Source organism: Aphelocoma coerulescens, chromosome 8 (assembly GCF_041296385.1).
Source record: "Aphelocoma coerulescens isolate FSJ_1873_10779 chromosome 8, UR_Acoe_1.0, whole genome shotgun sequence".
Classification (NCBI taxonomy): Eukaryota; Metazoa; Chordata; class Aves; order Passeriformes; family Corvidae; genus Aphelocoma; species Aphelocoma coerulescens.
The window spans coordinates 7343952-7358820 of NC_091022.1; the positions used below are offsets into that span (position 1 = coordinate 7343952).

At 54.2% G+C, this 14869-nt stretch overlaps 1 protein-coding gene across 1 annotated transcript in view; it reads right to left on the minus strand.

Moving 5' to 3' along the window:
* Positions 1-13462, minus strand: part of LMX1A (LIM homeobox transcription factor 1 alpha) — a 41741-nt gene extending 28279 nt beyond the window's left edge. The window contains exons 1-3 of the mRNA XM_069022635.1: positions 13391-13462; positions 12975-13089; positions 12193-12379 (exon numbers count right to left, since the gene is read on the minus strand). Of these exons, the coding sequence (XP_068878736.1) occupies positions 12193-12379; positions 12975-13050 (263 nt within the window). The 5' untranslated portion in view covers positions 13051-13089; positions 13391-13462. The remainder of the gene's footprint in view (positions 1-12192; positions 12380-12974; positions 13090-13390) is intronic.
* Between the last annotated feature and the right edge of the window lie 1407 nt (positions 13463-14869).

A 14869-nucleotide genomic window follows, 5' to 3' on the forward strand; every position in this document is an offset into this window, starting at 1 on the left:
CCGAGAAAAAAAAACCCTCCTCCTGAGAAATGATGGCTGAGGCAGCAGAGAGAGGACAGGCAGGTCCCCACTTCTGGCACCATATATTCCCCTGCAGTCACCCACCACATCTGCAAGGCACAGGGGACTTTGTGAGCCCTGGAGCTACCCTGTGGCCTCCTCACAAGCTCAGCCAGAATTTAAGTACCCTAAAAGGGTCTTCAGCAGAGGGGAAAATGGGAAAAGCAAGGCATTCACCACCCCACTCACTAAATGCCAGAGCCCCAAAGGAGACGAAGGGCTGGGAGGAGTGGGGTGGGTCAAGCAGAGCATCTTCATCAAGATACCATCTTGGCAATTTCATCCATCTTGGCAATTCCCCCCTCTCCACAAGCATCTCTAATGACTTCAAACACTTCCCCCTCTCTGCTCCCACCTCCTTCCCTCTTGCCCTAAAGCCCAGACCCAGACATGCCTGGGGTGTAAGGAAAGGAGGCTTCCCTCACTTAATAAAGCCAAGGCAGAGCAATGCTGTTATTAACAGCAGCCTGGCCCCGATCCCTGCCCACGGCAGGAATATTGCACCGGCAATCCCAGGGGAACACTCTGGCACTGCCCTGACAGCAGATGCAATAATGCAGCCCCAGCACTGCCCTGGGATACTGCAGTGAGTGCAAACACCACTGGGTCCTCTCAGGTCCCACCGTACATCACAAGCAGTGCTTAGTATTAGGGATGAATTGATACCTCCCTCCCTGGTCAGGCACGGAATAGCTGAGATTTGGGACAGCATGCTCCAGAGGGCTCTTCCCAGGGGGGCAAAAGAGCAGGGGTAAAAAGAACTCCGGGCTGGGACAGAGGCATTATAAAACATGGTAGAGCACAGAGGTGCTCAGAAAATTAGGGTACCATGCTAAGGGCTTCCATGGAAACTTACAGAAGGTGAATTTTTCCAGGGATAAAAGGTACAAGCTCATGTGTGTCTTGGAGCTGCCCTCAGCTGCCCCCAGGAGGTTTTCTTCACATCGCACTGTCCGTTTTTAAAATTAAAAAGACTGGACAAAGCATTCATGATGGAGGCACAGGCAAGGAGAGGACCCAGCAGAGGATAGGGCTGGGTGAGCTCTGCTGGGCTCTGCAGCCCCTGGAAATGCTGCAGGATGCTGAGGAAAAGGGGGTGGCCATGGGTTCCCTGAGGGACATAGAACAACTTGGAGGAACCAAATAATAGACATTGACAAGGAAAACCCACTCCACTAGCCCCAGCAATCTTCTCTTACAGCAAGGAGTGGGGTAAAAACCCTGGGGAATATACTGGAGAGGCAAAACTCGCATTCCTGAGATGGCCAAGAAGTGATCACATCTATCTCCCTCCATCTCCCATTCCTAGGATCCATTTCTGAAGCATCACCAGCCAAGAAACTTCAGTTGATTGGACATGGTTAAAGCGAAAAACGCACACAGAAAACCTTATAGCTGAAACTTAAATGGTCTCCACAAACATCTTGCATATTTTCAAGGACACTAAGGAAATTCACATTTCTTTCCCCCATATTTTAGACTTAAAAAATGCCTCAAGGGAAGAAGTTATTTAGAACTACTTAGGAAATACAAAGGATAAAAAAGCCTGTAATTATTTCTCTGCCAAGGGCTTGTCAGTTTGAAAATCCCCGTTCTTGAACCACTAATCCTCATGGAAAAGAAATGCAGCTTCGGCAAGATGCATCGTTGGTTGGCTTTTGCTGCACTTTTCCAGCACAAGGGAGCTAAAGGGAAATGCATAGATTTGGGTGTCATTTCATCAGCACCTTTCACCCACAATATGCCTGATACATGTCCTTGGCTGACGAAGGAGACCTGCAAAGCATCACCCCAAGATGAGGCTGCTCTGCCTGAGAATAGTGCTCTGCAGGCATTGGGCTGGGGAGGGAAGGATCATGGCTGATGCTTGGAGACAGAAGTGCCAAAACAGGCAAAAATAAATCAGTTCAAGGTGGGGGTATGCTTACTTTAAAAGCCAAGGATTCAGGGAGTTCCTGGGATGTTTTGTTATGTGGTTGGAAATAGCATAAAGACATTATTGGCAGGGAAACTCACTTCCTCTGGAGAATGGGGATGGGCCATCCCAGCAGAGCTGGGATTTGGGAGTAGATTTGGGCCTCTGGTTTAGCAACCAGATTCATCACTTCATGTCCTCCTGCTGGGATAAGGACAGGTGGCATCAGTGCCTCTGAACCTGGTTGGCCATGGAGAAACAAAAGAATGCCATGGAACTTGTTGTGTGCCACACACCAGCATCCCAACAACGTCCCCAGCCCGGAGCATCTCCCACAGGAGCTGCGAGAAGGGAGTGACACCAGACAGAGCAGGTGAGCCACCCAGGTCCTGCTGCATCCCAGCACCCACCCACCTTCACTGCCTGGGTTTGGGGCTGCACAGGGCATCTGGCACAGCAGGGGCCAGAAAACTGTCCCTGTCATGGGCAGCTGTCCCATTGCCAAGGATACACATCTCGCCTGGAACTACATTCACCATGCAGGGCCCTTCACCCATCTTCACCCATCTCTGATGCCTTATTTCATTACTTTCTCCTAATCCATGTCCACAACAGCTCCTCCCATCAACATGGGCTTTAATGTCCTTGAGGTAATGCATGCAAGAAGCCTCTCCTCCCTTCTGGTTAACCCTCCTTCCTAGATCCAGAGCTGAAAAAAGCTCAGACTCAAGAGCCCAATCTACAAGACTTTAAGCTTCATTAAACTTTTATGCCAGTCCATTGAGGTTGCTCTCTCAGCCTCTCATAGTGACGGATGCAGAGAGAAGGAGCAGCATCCACCTGAGCAGGCATTAAGAAGATTCAAACACCTAATGACTCCCTAACCAAGCCGCCACATCCACAGCACTCTTTAAAAGGATCTGCTCAACACCACTCCTGTGAGTTGCCAGGCAGCGGAGATGCCAAGACAGAAATAACTCAGGATTTCAGTTCCCCATCACCAACTCAGCTGGTCACCCCTTTGGCACAGGTGAGCCTCCAGAAATGAGAGCCTGAGCCATCCCACCACTCCAGAGTCCACAAGCACCCAAGCCAAGAGGATGGCTGGGTTCAAGGACACCGTTCAGGTGAGCAATGCCTTGCTCTCCCTGCAGCCAAGACCTGGAGTTCAGCATCTCCACGGGGCAATTCAGGCCTTAGCTTGGCTGAATCCCATGTGAGCCTCTTCTTCCCCTTCAGCCCTTGCAGGAGCCTACAGAAAGTGGTCTGTAAAGGGAAAGGAGATTGTCATCCCCCTCACCATCACACAGCACAGGGCTGGGGTCCTGCACACCTGATACACAGTGCACAGCTGACATTCCCTTCTCTCCTGATGACTCTCCAAGACCAGAAATGGAAAAGATGCCCAGAAAAATGCCCAGAAGCATGTTGTAGGGCAGTTCCAATCCAGGCTCAACAAAGAAATCATCAGGCAGGAGTTCTGGGGTTGTTCTTCAACAAATACCCACTTCCACTAGCAGCAGCCATGAATTTATTCATCTAAATCACCCCCATGGAGGCCTCTGCAAACATGTGACATTTCCCTCCTCCCATTTAGATAAATCACTGCAGGGGTTAATAACCCTTTTTATAGCTAAGATGCAGTTTTCCAGAATTAAAGACTCAGCAGGGCCAGCAAATTCCAAGCAGAAATTTTCTCAACAAAAGCATCCCTATGATTTTATGATGGCAGGGGTTGGAGGTAAGAAATGACAACACTGACTCTTTCAAACAAAAAAAGGTGCTGCAGCTGAAAACTGCCTTCAAAACTTAACCTGTTTCTCGCTCCTTTCCAAATTTTTCCAGCCAAAAGCCTCCCTGAGCTTTCAACAGCAAAGAGAAAATTCCCACCTTACTCTTCCTGCTTAGCCACCTTGGGTGATTCGATGCAGTGAAAAATCAAATTACAGCATGGCCCCACTGGCCCCAGGCAGGAAGGAAGCAATCCTTGCACACACAGGCTCCAGGTTCATCCAAGGAGCTCTGAAGCACAACATCAGAGGAGAGGATGCATCTCCCAAAGAGATCAATTGCATCCAAACAATGGATTCTCCAGGAATCGTCCTTGCCTCTTATGCTTTTAAGACCCCACTTTGCTCCCTTACAGGGCAGGGAACCTTGCCCAGAGGGATTTCAGGGGCTCTCCACCCCATTGAGATGGTGGTTGTCATTCCAGAGGAACAGACATACCGGGGAGGGGGATTTTGCACAGTGGCGGCGTGGGCAGAGGACAATGGGCCAAGGAGCGATGGTCCCGTGAAAAGGGATTTGTTCCGCTGTCAAGGACAGCATTAGGAAATGAAGCCTACGAGGGAAGAAGAGGGGTAGGGAGTGGCGAGAAACAATGTATGGACAATGGTGACAGGGACACAGCTGGGAAGGATCAGTGCTGAGCCCTGATGGGCTTGCAAAGCACAAGAGCTGGCCGAGGAAGCATCCTCCAGCATCCTCTGCCCTTCCAGGCATTTGCCCTGAGGAAGAGCAGGATATCTCCATGCAGGGACAACCACTCATCTGCAGCCACCGAGCCACAGGGATCCTCTGACAAGGATGAGCATTGCTGCCTGCTGGCATGCGCTGGGATACAGAGGAGAGAGGTTCTCCTACTGATTTGTGCCTTCTCCTATCAATCTGTACCTTAATCATGCCAATTTGTGCCTGGGAGGAGCTGGTATCCCTGCAACACAAACTCTGGCTCACCTTTGGTCAAAGGTAGCCCAAGGTGGAAAACATAAAGGCGAGTGTGACATAAAAATTAGGCAGATCTGGACAGACACAGAGAACTCATATCCAGCATTCGATCTCACCCAGCAAGATGCTCTAAGCACTCATGATGATTAAAGAAGCATTTTTCAGCTAGATTCATATTTCCAGCTCCATATCATGGGTGACGGAGCCAAGTCTCAGTTCTTTCTCTTGCATGCAACCATGGTCCATCATACCCAGACCAGGCACTAGCACAGAAGACCTGACCCAAAAAACCAGGATCATATTCATGGGCACATGAAACACTCTACTGAAAACAGGTAGGTGCATGCAAGTACCGTGCAACAGGAGAAAATAAATTATTTGAACATGACATGATTTCACCCCTGTACTCAGAAACTCACACATCACCCTCCTGAAAGCTCCAGCTTTTGTGGGAGAAACTCCCATTTTCAGATAGCCAGCCTACAAAATGTGGGACCCCTGAAGGACAAGCTGTAAAAAGTGGTCTCTTGTTAGTAAGACCCCAGAAAAACAGACAAGCAAGAAGACAGAGTCACCAGACAGAAAGCCCTCGATAAATGGAACTGGGTGCCATCAGCCCAACACTGTGCCCCTGCTGCCCGTGCAGCCCCAGCACTGCTCAGCCTGCCCCGCGCCTTTTGCAAAAGCTTTGGCATCTGGCTGTCCGTAAATATTTGAGGTGGGAAGCCAGGAATTACAGAACCTCTCTCCTGGGCAACCAAGGTTTGACCATCTTAAAAAAAAAACCTACAAAAACAAACACCAAACCTCAAACAGAGCAGCAACGAGATGCCTGCGGGTTTCACAGAGACACACAAGACAACCCAGGTGCATCCTCTCCCTCTGAGGGCCAACAACCCCAGGAGAAGAAAACCAGGGACCAGCTGGATTCTTTCTGCCAGGAGGCAGGATTCCATCCAGGATAGAAGTATTGAGGAACAAAACTATGAGTTGTCATAGGGTTTGCCGTGACAGAGAACTGCTAGTTCCCCTCACCTTTCCCCTTCTGAAGTCTCAAACCAATACACAGAAATTCAAATTTCTAATGAAAACACATTTACGCAAAAAAAAAAAAATTAAGCTGGGTTGACCCCAGTATTTTCCCCTAGTAAAATCCAAATATTTTCTCCCTGCTCTAAATATCTCCCTCACTCCTGAGGTGCTTGATTGAATTGCAGGTGAAGGCACACTCCTCCAGCCCCAAGCCCCATGCCTGCTTCATGTTTGCATCTGCAGAGGGCACGAGCCAGAGACAAGAGAGCACAAAGAGACAAAGAACATCCTGAGCAAAAAAATACCCAGGGCAATTCTCATTCCCACCTCCCTCCACCTTGGCTGCAGCCTCCTCTTCCTCAGAGATGCTCCAGCACTGAGTGCTGAGTACCCCCCTGGCTGCACACCACGGGGTTCACCAGAAGTGGGGAACTGTGAATCCAGACTCAAACCTCTGAGCCAGAAGGAGAACCTGCACCCTTGTGAGCAGGAGACCAGCCCTAGACCCCCAAAGTCCCCTTTCTCCTGCTCCAAGGCAGAGGGGGCTTTGGGGTCCCCCCCTGCCACATCCTGGGGTAAGCATGCAGTATCAGAATCAGAAACTGCTGCGGGTTTGGGTACACTGAGGCCACCCCACTGCTGCCAGTGGGAATGGGGGCAGCCAGCAGAGATCAGTTTTCCCGTGGCACATGCAGCCACTGGCAAATCCTGCCTGCATGCTGGGTAGCCGTCAGCAGAGCTCACACCCAGGACCACCATCCGCTCTGAAATCAGCTGGGGGTGGCCACACCATCAGGTTCAGACCCTGCTGGAAGGCTCCCCGAGAAAGCATCGAGCAAGAAACCAAACTGTGGGCTCTCTGAAATCCCCAGCTCGGCAAATCCCTCCCTGTGCCTGGCAACGGTGAGCAGGTGAAGAACTGGTGAGGCGAGGGCTGGCGAGCTGGGGCAGGAGAGGACCCCAGCTGTCTCTCCAGCTGGTGGAGACAAAATTCTCATCAAAACAAAACAAACCCCTCTTTCTTCCCCAGTCAGTTTCTTTTTGGTGCCTTCATCAGGACTGCAAAAATCTGAAGCAATTCCCACAGCTTTAAGAGCCCCATCAGGGGCTGATCAGGGAGCACCACCTCGTAGGGTGGGGAAAAGAAGAAAAAAAAAAAAAATCACAGTATGTCCAAAAAAAGATGGCAGAAACCATGAAGAGTTCCAAGGATGCTCAAGTTATGGCTCTGATGGCACTGACCTGCAGTCTCCAGGATCCCACTGCCAACAGGGAGGAGAAAGGGTTATCCCAAAGCCACCCCTGTCCCCACCATGAAGGGAGAGATGACAAGTTTCTTTGACTGCCTCAGTCCCAATCTGCTATACGTCACTCACTTCCAGGCCTTTCTACAAAACATTAATTTTAAGACAAATCTAATTACAGGCAGAGAGAAGGGGCAAGATGCCAAATCTCTCCTTCATCCCTTCAGAAAGGGGAAGCCCCATAAGTGAGAGGACAGGGCTTGGTGGAGATGGAGGCAAGGCCGATTTTGCTTGCCTGGCATTTCCAGCATGGATCCCAAGTGGCCTCTGTAACGCCCCTCTTGCTGCACCCCGCTGCTTCCCTGCCTTCCCACCCCTGCTGACACAAAAATTGACTTAATAACAAAAAACAAAGGAGCAGTGCCTGGTCCCATGCCAGTGGTACCAACCATGGCATCCCTGCTGGGGATGAGGCCAGATTTGGCTGCCCCACAGCCCCACTCATCCCAGCCTACAAGGAGTCAGCACTACTCCTCCAGGAGCTGTGGGTGAGGAGAGAGAGGTGCTTTGTACAGGAGATGAGGTGCTAGGTAGGGATGGAGAGCAGGCAAGAAGCCTGGGAAGCACTAGAGGGAAAGATTGAGGATTGGGAAAAGAGAGACCACCAGAGGGACATTGTGCCATAGAGCTGGTGTATGCTCTGCTACCCCATCCAGGCCAGCCTGACTGCTCCAGTGCCTGGCCAGCCAGAGAAACCCAAGTTAGCATTGTCCTCTCCACAGGATGCCCTACAAGAAGGGAAACAGGCCTCCAGAGGACCTGTTGAACTGCAGCTGGGCTGACGCATGGCTCTCTGGAGGGACAGTTCTCTCCCACCAGCCACAAAAAGCACAAAAAGTCCTACTTCTCCAAGCAAGAGAAGGCAAAGGACTGCAAATCACCAGGACAAACCCACCAGACCACAGGAACTCTCCAGCTGGTGGCACAAGGCTGTGCTGAAATGTCCAGCATCACTTTCATTTGATCCATTTGGGATTATTCCTGTCACAGCTCTTCCAGGCTGGGGAAGCAGCACCAGGGCTCACAGATAATTGCACAATCACATTCATTACCCACATTAAGCAAGATTAACAGCCACCATGCTCCAAACCTCTTCCACCTCTCTCCTCTACGGCAGCAGCTGCCAGAGGAGCCTCCAGCAGGCAAGAGGAGGCTGCGCTGCCCCAGGCCTGCAGATCCATCCGTGGCCTGGCAGGACCACATTGCCAGGAATTCAGGCTCACCCCCCATGCGAAGATGCTGAGCGTGATTTTAAAACCCAACACCAATGAGTTCCTTTGCATGCATGTTCTTTTGTGTGCACACTGGGAGGGTGGAAGGATTTTTATTTTTTTTTCCTTTGCAACCAGATGCAACTTCACAATTGAACTCACAAAGGAGAAGGTGGAAGCACCCACACAAGCCCCTGACTCTGGGAGCACGGGATTTCGGAGGCAGGCAAGGAGAGCTCTGCGATGACGGCATGGAGGCTGGCAACAGCACAGAGCCATCAAGCCGTGCGAAGACAGGGCGAGCATCACACAACTGCCTGCCTCGGCCGGGGAGCCCGGCACGACGGTGGCGGCTTGGGGGCTGCAGCCGCCCCTCCACTGCCAGCGCCCACATGCCAGGCCTGCTCCAAGATGTGCTGGCCATCTGCTCCTGCCAGCCGGGGCTGGGGCCGGGGCTCTGTGCCGTGGCTGGGGATGTGCCAAGCTGTCCCGCCGTTGCCACGCTCCCCAGCTGCGCCCCCCGTCATGACCACACCGCTGTCAGTGCTCCTGGCCCCCAGAACCTGCAGTGGGGAGCTTCCCGTGCCTCCAGGTCCTCCCTATGGCCCTGACTCTGCTTGGCCCATGCAAACCTACTGTGAAACACTACTAGGCAAAAGAGGGCTCAACAATTCCCATCTTCATGCAGATTTTAAGCTTCCAGAGTAGCCCTACTCTTCCCATTGCTTCCAGCACTCCTCCCCATTTATCACCAGATTTGGTGTTGCCCCCCTTCCCCCCGCAATGTGCGACCACAAAAACCCATCCCCCTGACCACCACCACAGGGGCCCCACAGCTGGGCCATGTCCCCAGGGCCATTTTGCAGTCAGGGAGCTGGCCAGGACAAAGACTGAACCTTGTCATAGTTGAGACTTATCAGGTTTGGACAAGAGCCGGGGGCTGCCGCGGGATTCGGGATGTTCTGTAATGAACGTCCTCTGCTCCAAATAGACGCTGTCCCAGGGGCACGGGCTTGAGCCGTCCCTCTCCAGAAGTCCTCCCCATCAGTGCTGGAGAAACTGCTCCAAGAACGACCCCCAGCTCCTCGAGTTCCCAGACAGCATCACTATCCAAACCACCCATGGGCCCAGGAGCTGCGGCACCCCAAAGAGATGCCGAGACCTGACCTGGCATCCTCGGTCTTTAAGCCATCTCTTTCCAAGTCCTCTCCCAAGTTCTTCCTCTTTTTGAAAGACAAAGAAATGTAAAACATGTGTTTTAACAAATTATTCCTCGATTTCTAGAGTCCAGCGAGTCAGATGCTCGCTTAAATCTGTCTGTAACACTTTCCATGGGTGTATTTATAACTGAAGGCATAACTGCCATCTCACGCTCCATCATTAACCCTCTGCAGCCTTGTTACAAACAGAGCTCAAACAGAGAGCACAGAGACATGTCGGAAAATTCTGCACCTACTCATCCCTGGGAAAACACCCCAACACTCGCCATCTGGAAGAAAAATCCCTTCTTTGAATTAAAAAAAAAACCAAAACCAAACACAACCCTAGAACACCAATGCTGTGACAGCGGCAGGTTGGATCCACCACTTCTCTGACACCCCAGCATTCCACATGCAGACACCCCAGCCGTCCCACCCGGCGAGCTCCACGCTGCCGACAGAGAGGCCTCCGGAGCCCGGCTACGCCGCTGCCACCAGGAGGATCGGCTGCTTCCCACCGCAAGGAGCGTCAGTCACTTGTGATAATTAACCAGCTCAAGATAATGAGCTCAGTCTGAGAGCAGCAGCAGCTCTTCCTCCACTTATTTCACTCTCAAATCCCTACTATCGGCATCGGCACGGCGGCCAAGGCAGACACAGTGCTCCTGCACCCAGGAAAATGCTCAGTCCAAAGACATTTGGTATTTGGGAAAAGAAAGAAGGATTTTTGTTAAATAAAGAGTATAACATGAAGCTTGGCAGAGCCCAAAGGGAACAGTTCTTTGGGACTCTGCTCTGCATCCTTGCCATCACCAAGTAAGGAGTCACACCACCGGCACAGCAGAGATTCCTACCAGGGGGATGAAAGGAGAAGAGACACACACCTGCAGCCCCGTGCTAAAATAATTAATATTAAATGCAAGGGGACAATAACATGATGGCAAGAGGCAGGCGGATGCAGGAGGGGAAGAGGCCGGCAGCGACTCAGGGCTAAAACCATCACACCTCAGGGAAACCGCCCGTCACAGGGCCTGCTTCCCAGCTCAGGCAAAAGTCACCAACCCAAACACAACCAGGATATAACCAGGATAAATGGGTGCTATCACTGGACCCTAGGAAAAATTTGTGACATTTTTTTCCCACAATCATCCTTGTCCATCCCAACAGTAAGATAGATGGGCACAGCAAGAAGCCAACTGCGGCACCGATTTCTTTCACAGCCAACAGACATCAGAGGAGGGTTTCAGGTTGGAGCCACTTCAAGAGCTTGCAAGCTGCACTAAAGAGCAAAATTCACATGTGCCGCAAGCTGGAAAGGCATTTCTGGGTAACATTCACCCCAATTTCCCCTTGATGGTCCAAACAAAAAATACCAATAAAGCCAAAAATGAAAATTAAATTGTTTTGGAAATGTATGGGAACCAGTAGCCAAATTTCTACAGACAAACAAGCAGCGCACCCAGTCTTGACAAATTTTTGTCTACAAAAACCCACCCTGTAGTGCAGCTCTCTCCTTTCCACTCTCACGGCAGCTAATTCTTCCACTCTTTCGTAAACATTTGAAAACAAGGTCACGCGCACAAATTCTGCTTTCAATTTGCCTTGTATCCATAGCGATTAAACTCAGACCCACAATACAGGACTTAACGGAGGAAAAAAACCCAAAAAACCAAAAAATCCCAAAACCCCAACTTTAAAAAGGCCTGGAGCTGGGCTAGCCCCCCGCACGCTTGCCAGCTTGCCGAAGGCCAGGGACGAGAGCTTCAATGATCACTGTTTTCTCCTATAATAGAGACAGCGGAATTAAACTGCAGGGCTCCAACAGCCGTGCTATCGCCATAGTGAGGGATCTGGCCCCCCACCTACACCATCCTCAAGAAACAACCAGCCCAGAGGGAACAAAAATTTAACGGCTCCAAAACTCATCCAGGCAGTGGGGTCCAGAAAAGACAGCAAGAGCGGGATGAGCAGGAAAAAACGAAAGCAGCTGCAGGAGAAGAAAGACTCAGCAGCCTTCTCCCCATTCCCACTGGAATGGTTTTTCTTTTAAAAGAGAAAAATAGTTTTCCCATTGTCTTTCCCCCCAACTCCACACTTGCCAAAGGGAAAGCATCAGGGAGCTTTAAACACCTACATACAAATTTCCTCACCATCACAGACCTAGATGCAGGCAAAGCCTCTCTGTGACAGTCACCACTATGAATTCAGCAGGGCCTTCCCTGCTTCCTGCTGAGTGCCTCAGTTTCCCCACCAACCAGGGGGGAGAGCAATAGCATTTCCCTGCCTGTGAGGATATCAGGAAAATAGCCTTGTCCAGGACCAGGTCACGGAGGATATAACTTTCCTCCTGCAGATGCTCCATAGGAAAATAAAGCCAGAGGAGACAGGAAAATACTTGGCCCTGTCCCTGCACAGACCTGGGGTTACCGTGGGTCTCCCAGGCTCCCAACAAAACATCCCCAATTCCCAAAGCCCAACCTGAGCACAACGAAATACCTCCAAAAAGGGGAGAACGAAATACCTCTAAAAAGGGGAGAACTAGGGTGCAATGAGACTGCAGGGGAGAAGCGTAACTCGCCGTGAGCACAGTAAGGGCTGACACCTCTTGGGACATACAGGGCAGGGGAAGTGGGGAGCAGCAGCATGACATCGGTCCCCACAAGCTTTTGCAGGACACTGGGGCTTTATGGGCAGTGAGAACAGAGCGAGGGGGGCTCCCCGAGGGGTGAAGCCACACTTACTTCTCGTAGTCCAGCTTGCAGTAGAGCTTCTTGTCGCGGTAGAAGCAGGTGGTCTGCAAGGGCTCCTTGCAGGACGCACACTGGACGCACTGCTCGTGCCACAGGCTGTCGTTCAGGCGCAGCAAAAACCGGTCCAAAATCACTCGCTGACACCCTTCGCACACCGACTTGGGGGTCGCGGCTCTGCCTGCGGGGAAGGAGCCGGGGGCTGGGGTGGGCGGAGGGAAAGGCAGCCGGGGAGACGGGCCGGGCGAGGGACGGACGGAGGATCCCGCGGTTCTCGCTTCCCCCGCACAGGTTCGTGGTTCGCGGGGGGACGGGGGTGTGCGGGGAGCTGCTGCGGAATCCGGGAGGGACCTGTGCCTTAGGGCAGCTCCGGGGGGGGGCACATCTCCCCCAGTTTCGTTCCTCTTGGAAAGGCGGCAGCGGAGCCGCAGCTCAGAGAGAGGGCGACTGTTTGAAACCGATATTAAAACGAAGATAAAACGAATAAGTTAATTATTTATTGTTCGATACGAAGGAAAGCCCTTCATTACAAGGGGGTTAGGGGGACACACAATTTAATGCAGTCGCGGAACGAACCGGGAGCAGGGAAGGCGGGCGCCGGGGGCACACCCCGGGCGAAGGCAGCGGCGCGGCGCCGGGCAGGGCTGCGAGCAGGAACGACTTGGGAAAGCTGCCTCAGGGCCTCCCGAACCCCCCGTGCCCCATCGCTCGGGCCCGCCCGGCCGTGTTCCGCCCTACGGGGTCCCCAGGAGGGCAAGCGGGGTGCCCCGACTTACCCAGCAAGGAGGAGAAGGGGGTCGCGGGGTCCAGGGCGCTCTGCAAACTCTCCTCCATCTTCAGCCCGTCCAGCATGGTGGGGAGCCGGGCCGGGCGAGGGGCCGCGCCGCCCGCCTGACAACACAGCCCGGACACACCGCGCTCAGCCCGGCCGCCGGCCCCGCCACCCCCGGCCGGGGCTTCCCCGCCCCGCCCGCCCGCCCGCTCCCCGGCGCCGCGCTCCCTCCTCCCTCCCAACGGGAGAACCCCTCGGGCCCCCCGTTCCGGCTGCGCAGCCGCTGCCCCGGCCGGGCTCGCAGCAGCCCCCCGGCCCCGACGTGGGGAGGCGACAGAACCCGGGCCCCCCACAGCCGCGGACAGGAGGATGCGGGACGGGACGATGCGGGGCTGCCGTCGGCGGGGCTCGGCCCCTTACCTGGGGCGGCCCGGGCGGTGCCTTCCTGCGAGGAGCCGGCGGGAGAGGCGTCCGCAGCCACTGCTCCTGGGGCGTCTTGCGGCGGCTCCTGCCTCCCCAGCTGTCCCGTCCCCCCCCGCCTCCCCGCCGCCGGCGCTGCCCGGGGTGCGGAGCGAGCCGCGGCGCCCTGGACGGCTCCGGAGAGGAGCGCACCAACCTGCGGGAAAGCGCCCGTCCGACTGCTGCCAAGGAACATTTCCTGGAGCTGATACCTCCCTGCCCGACCCCCACCCTCTGCCCTCCCCTCTCCACCCCACTCGAAATAAGTTTCCTCCCCGCTCTCCTGCCTGGCTGCAGGCACCGGCCCCGCCACGCCTCGAGGGGCTGGCGGCCCTTCCCGGCTCCGGGGTGCACGGCCCGGCCTGGCCGCCCCGGCTCTGCTACGCTCCCTGGCTTTTTTTCCTTCTTTTCTTAGAAAGCCAAAAAGAAGAAAAGAAAAGGGAAAACAACAACAACAAAAAAAGGTAGAGGGTGGTGCCCCACCACAGCGTCTCTCCCAGTAATGAAACTGGCTGGAAATCAAGTCCCCCTTCCAGGAGAAGCCCAGGCCGGGAGGTTCTGGGGAAACCCGGTCCCCTGCCCGGGGCGGGCCCCGGAGGGGATGCGCTCCCCCGCGCTGCGCATCGTCCCGGTCGCCTCGCTCCCGCTGCTCCGGAGTGTTTAAAGAAAATGAATGCTGGGAGGAGGAAAACAAAAAAGAAATAACAACAACAAAAAAATTCCAAAACCAAAGCTGGAGAGCTGCCCCGGAGGGCTCGTCGCCAGTGATCCGTGGCGCCGAGCGGGGCTCGGTCCGCTCCGGCTGCCGGTTCCGCGGGGCCGCAGGGGGAGGCGACCCCGGGGAAGCGGAGCTCCGGCTCCGCCAAACCGCATCGGTTTCGGGGAGGGGAAAGCAGCGGAGGAACGATCCCTTCCGGCCGGGGAAGATGAAACTTGGAGCCTTCCCGCAGCTCCGGCGCTCTCCCTTCCCTCCTGCTTGGGGGTTTCGCTGTTTTTCGGGGAGTTTCACAGCCCCGCAGGTCGGCGCGTACCGCAGCGGGGCTGGGGCCGCGTACCTGCCGCTGCCGGAGCAGCCTGGAAAGGCGGCTGCGGCTTCCCCGGCACGAGGGAGGGCTGGGTCCCCCGTCTCCGGCCGGCGAGCAGGGAAGCGGCCGCAGAGCTGCGACGGACCCGCTACGGGATCGTGGAGGATGGGAGGCTTTTAGGGGCCTCACCTCCTGTGTTCACCGCTGACCTTGGCACCAGGGACAGATGCGCTCCCAGCCTCTCTGTGGGGCATCCTCGTCACAAAGTGCTCCCCACACCTAGATGACGTGGGTGATGCAGGGACCGAGATCGTGTCATCTGGGAATTCGTAGGAAGGAGAGAGGCCACAGGTTAGCAGAGGCAGCTCGCCGCCCTGCCAAAATCCAATGGGAGAAGGAAACACGGTCCTGCGAC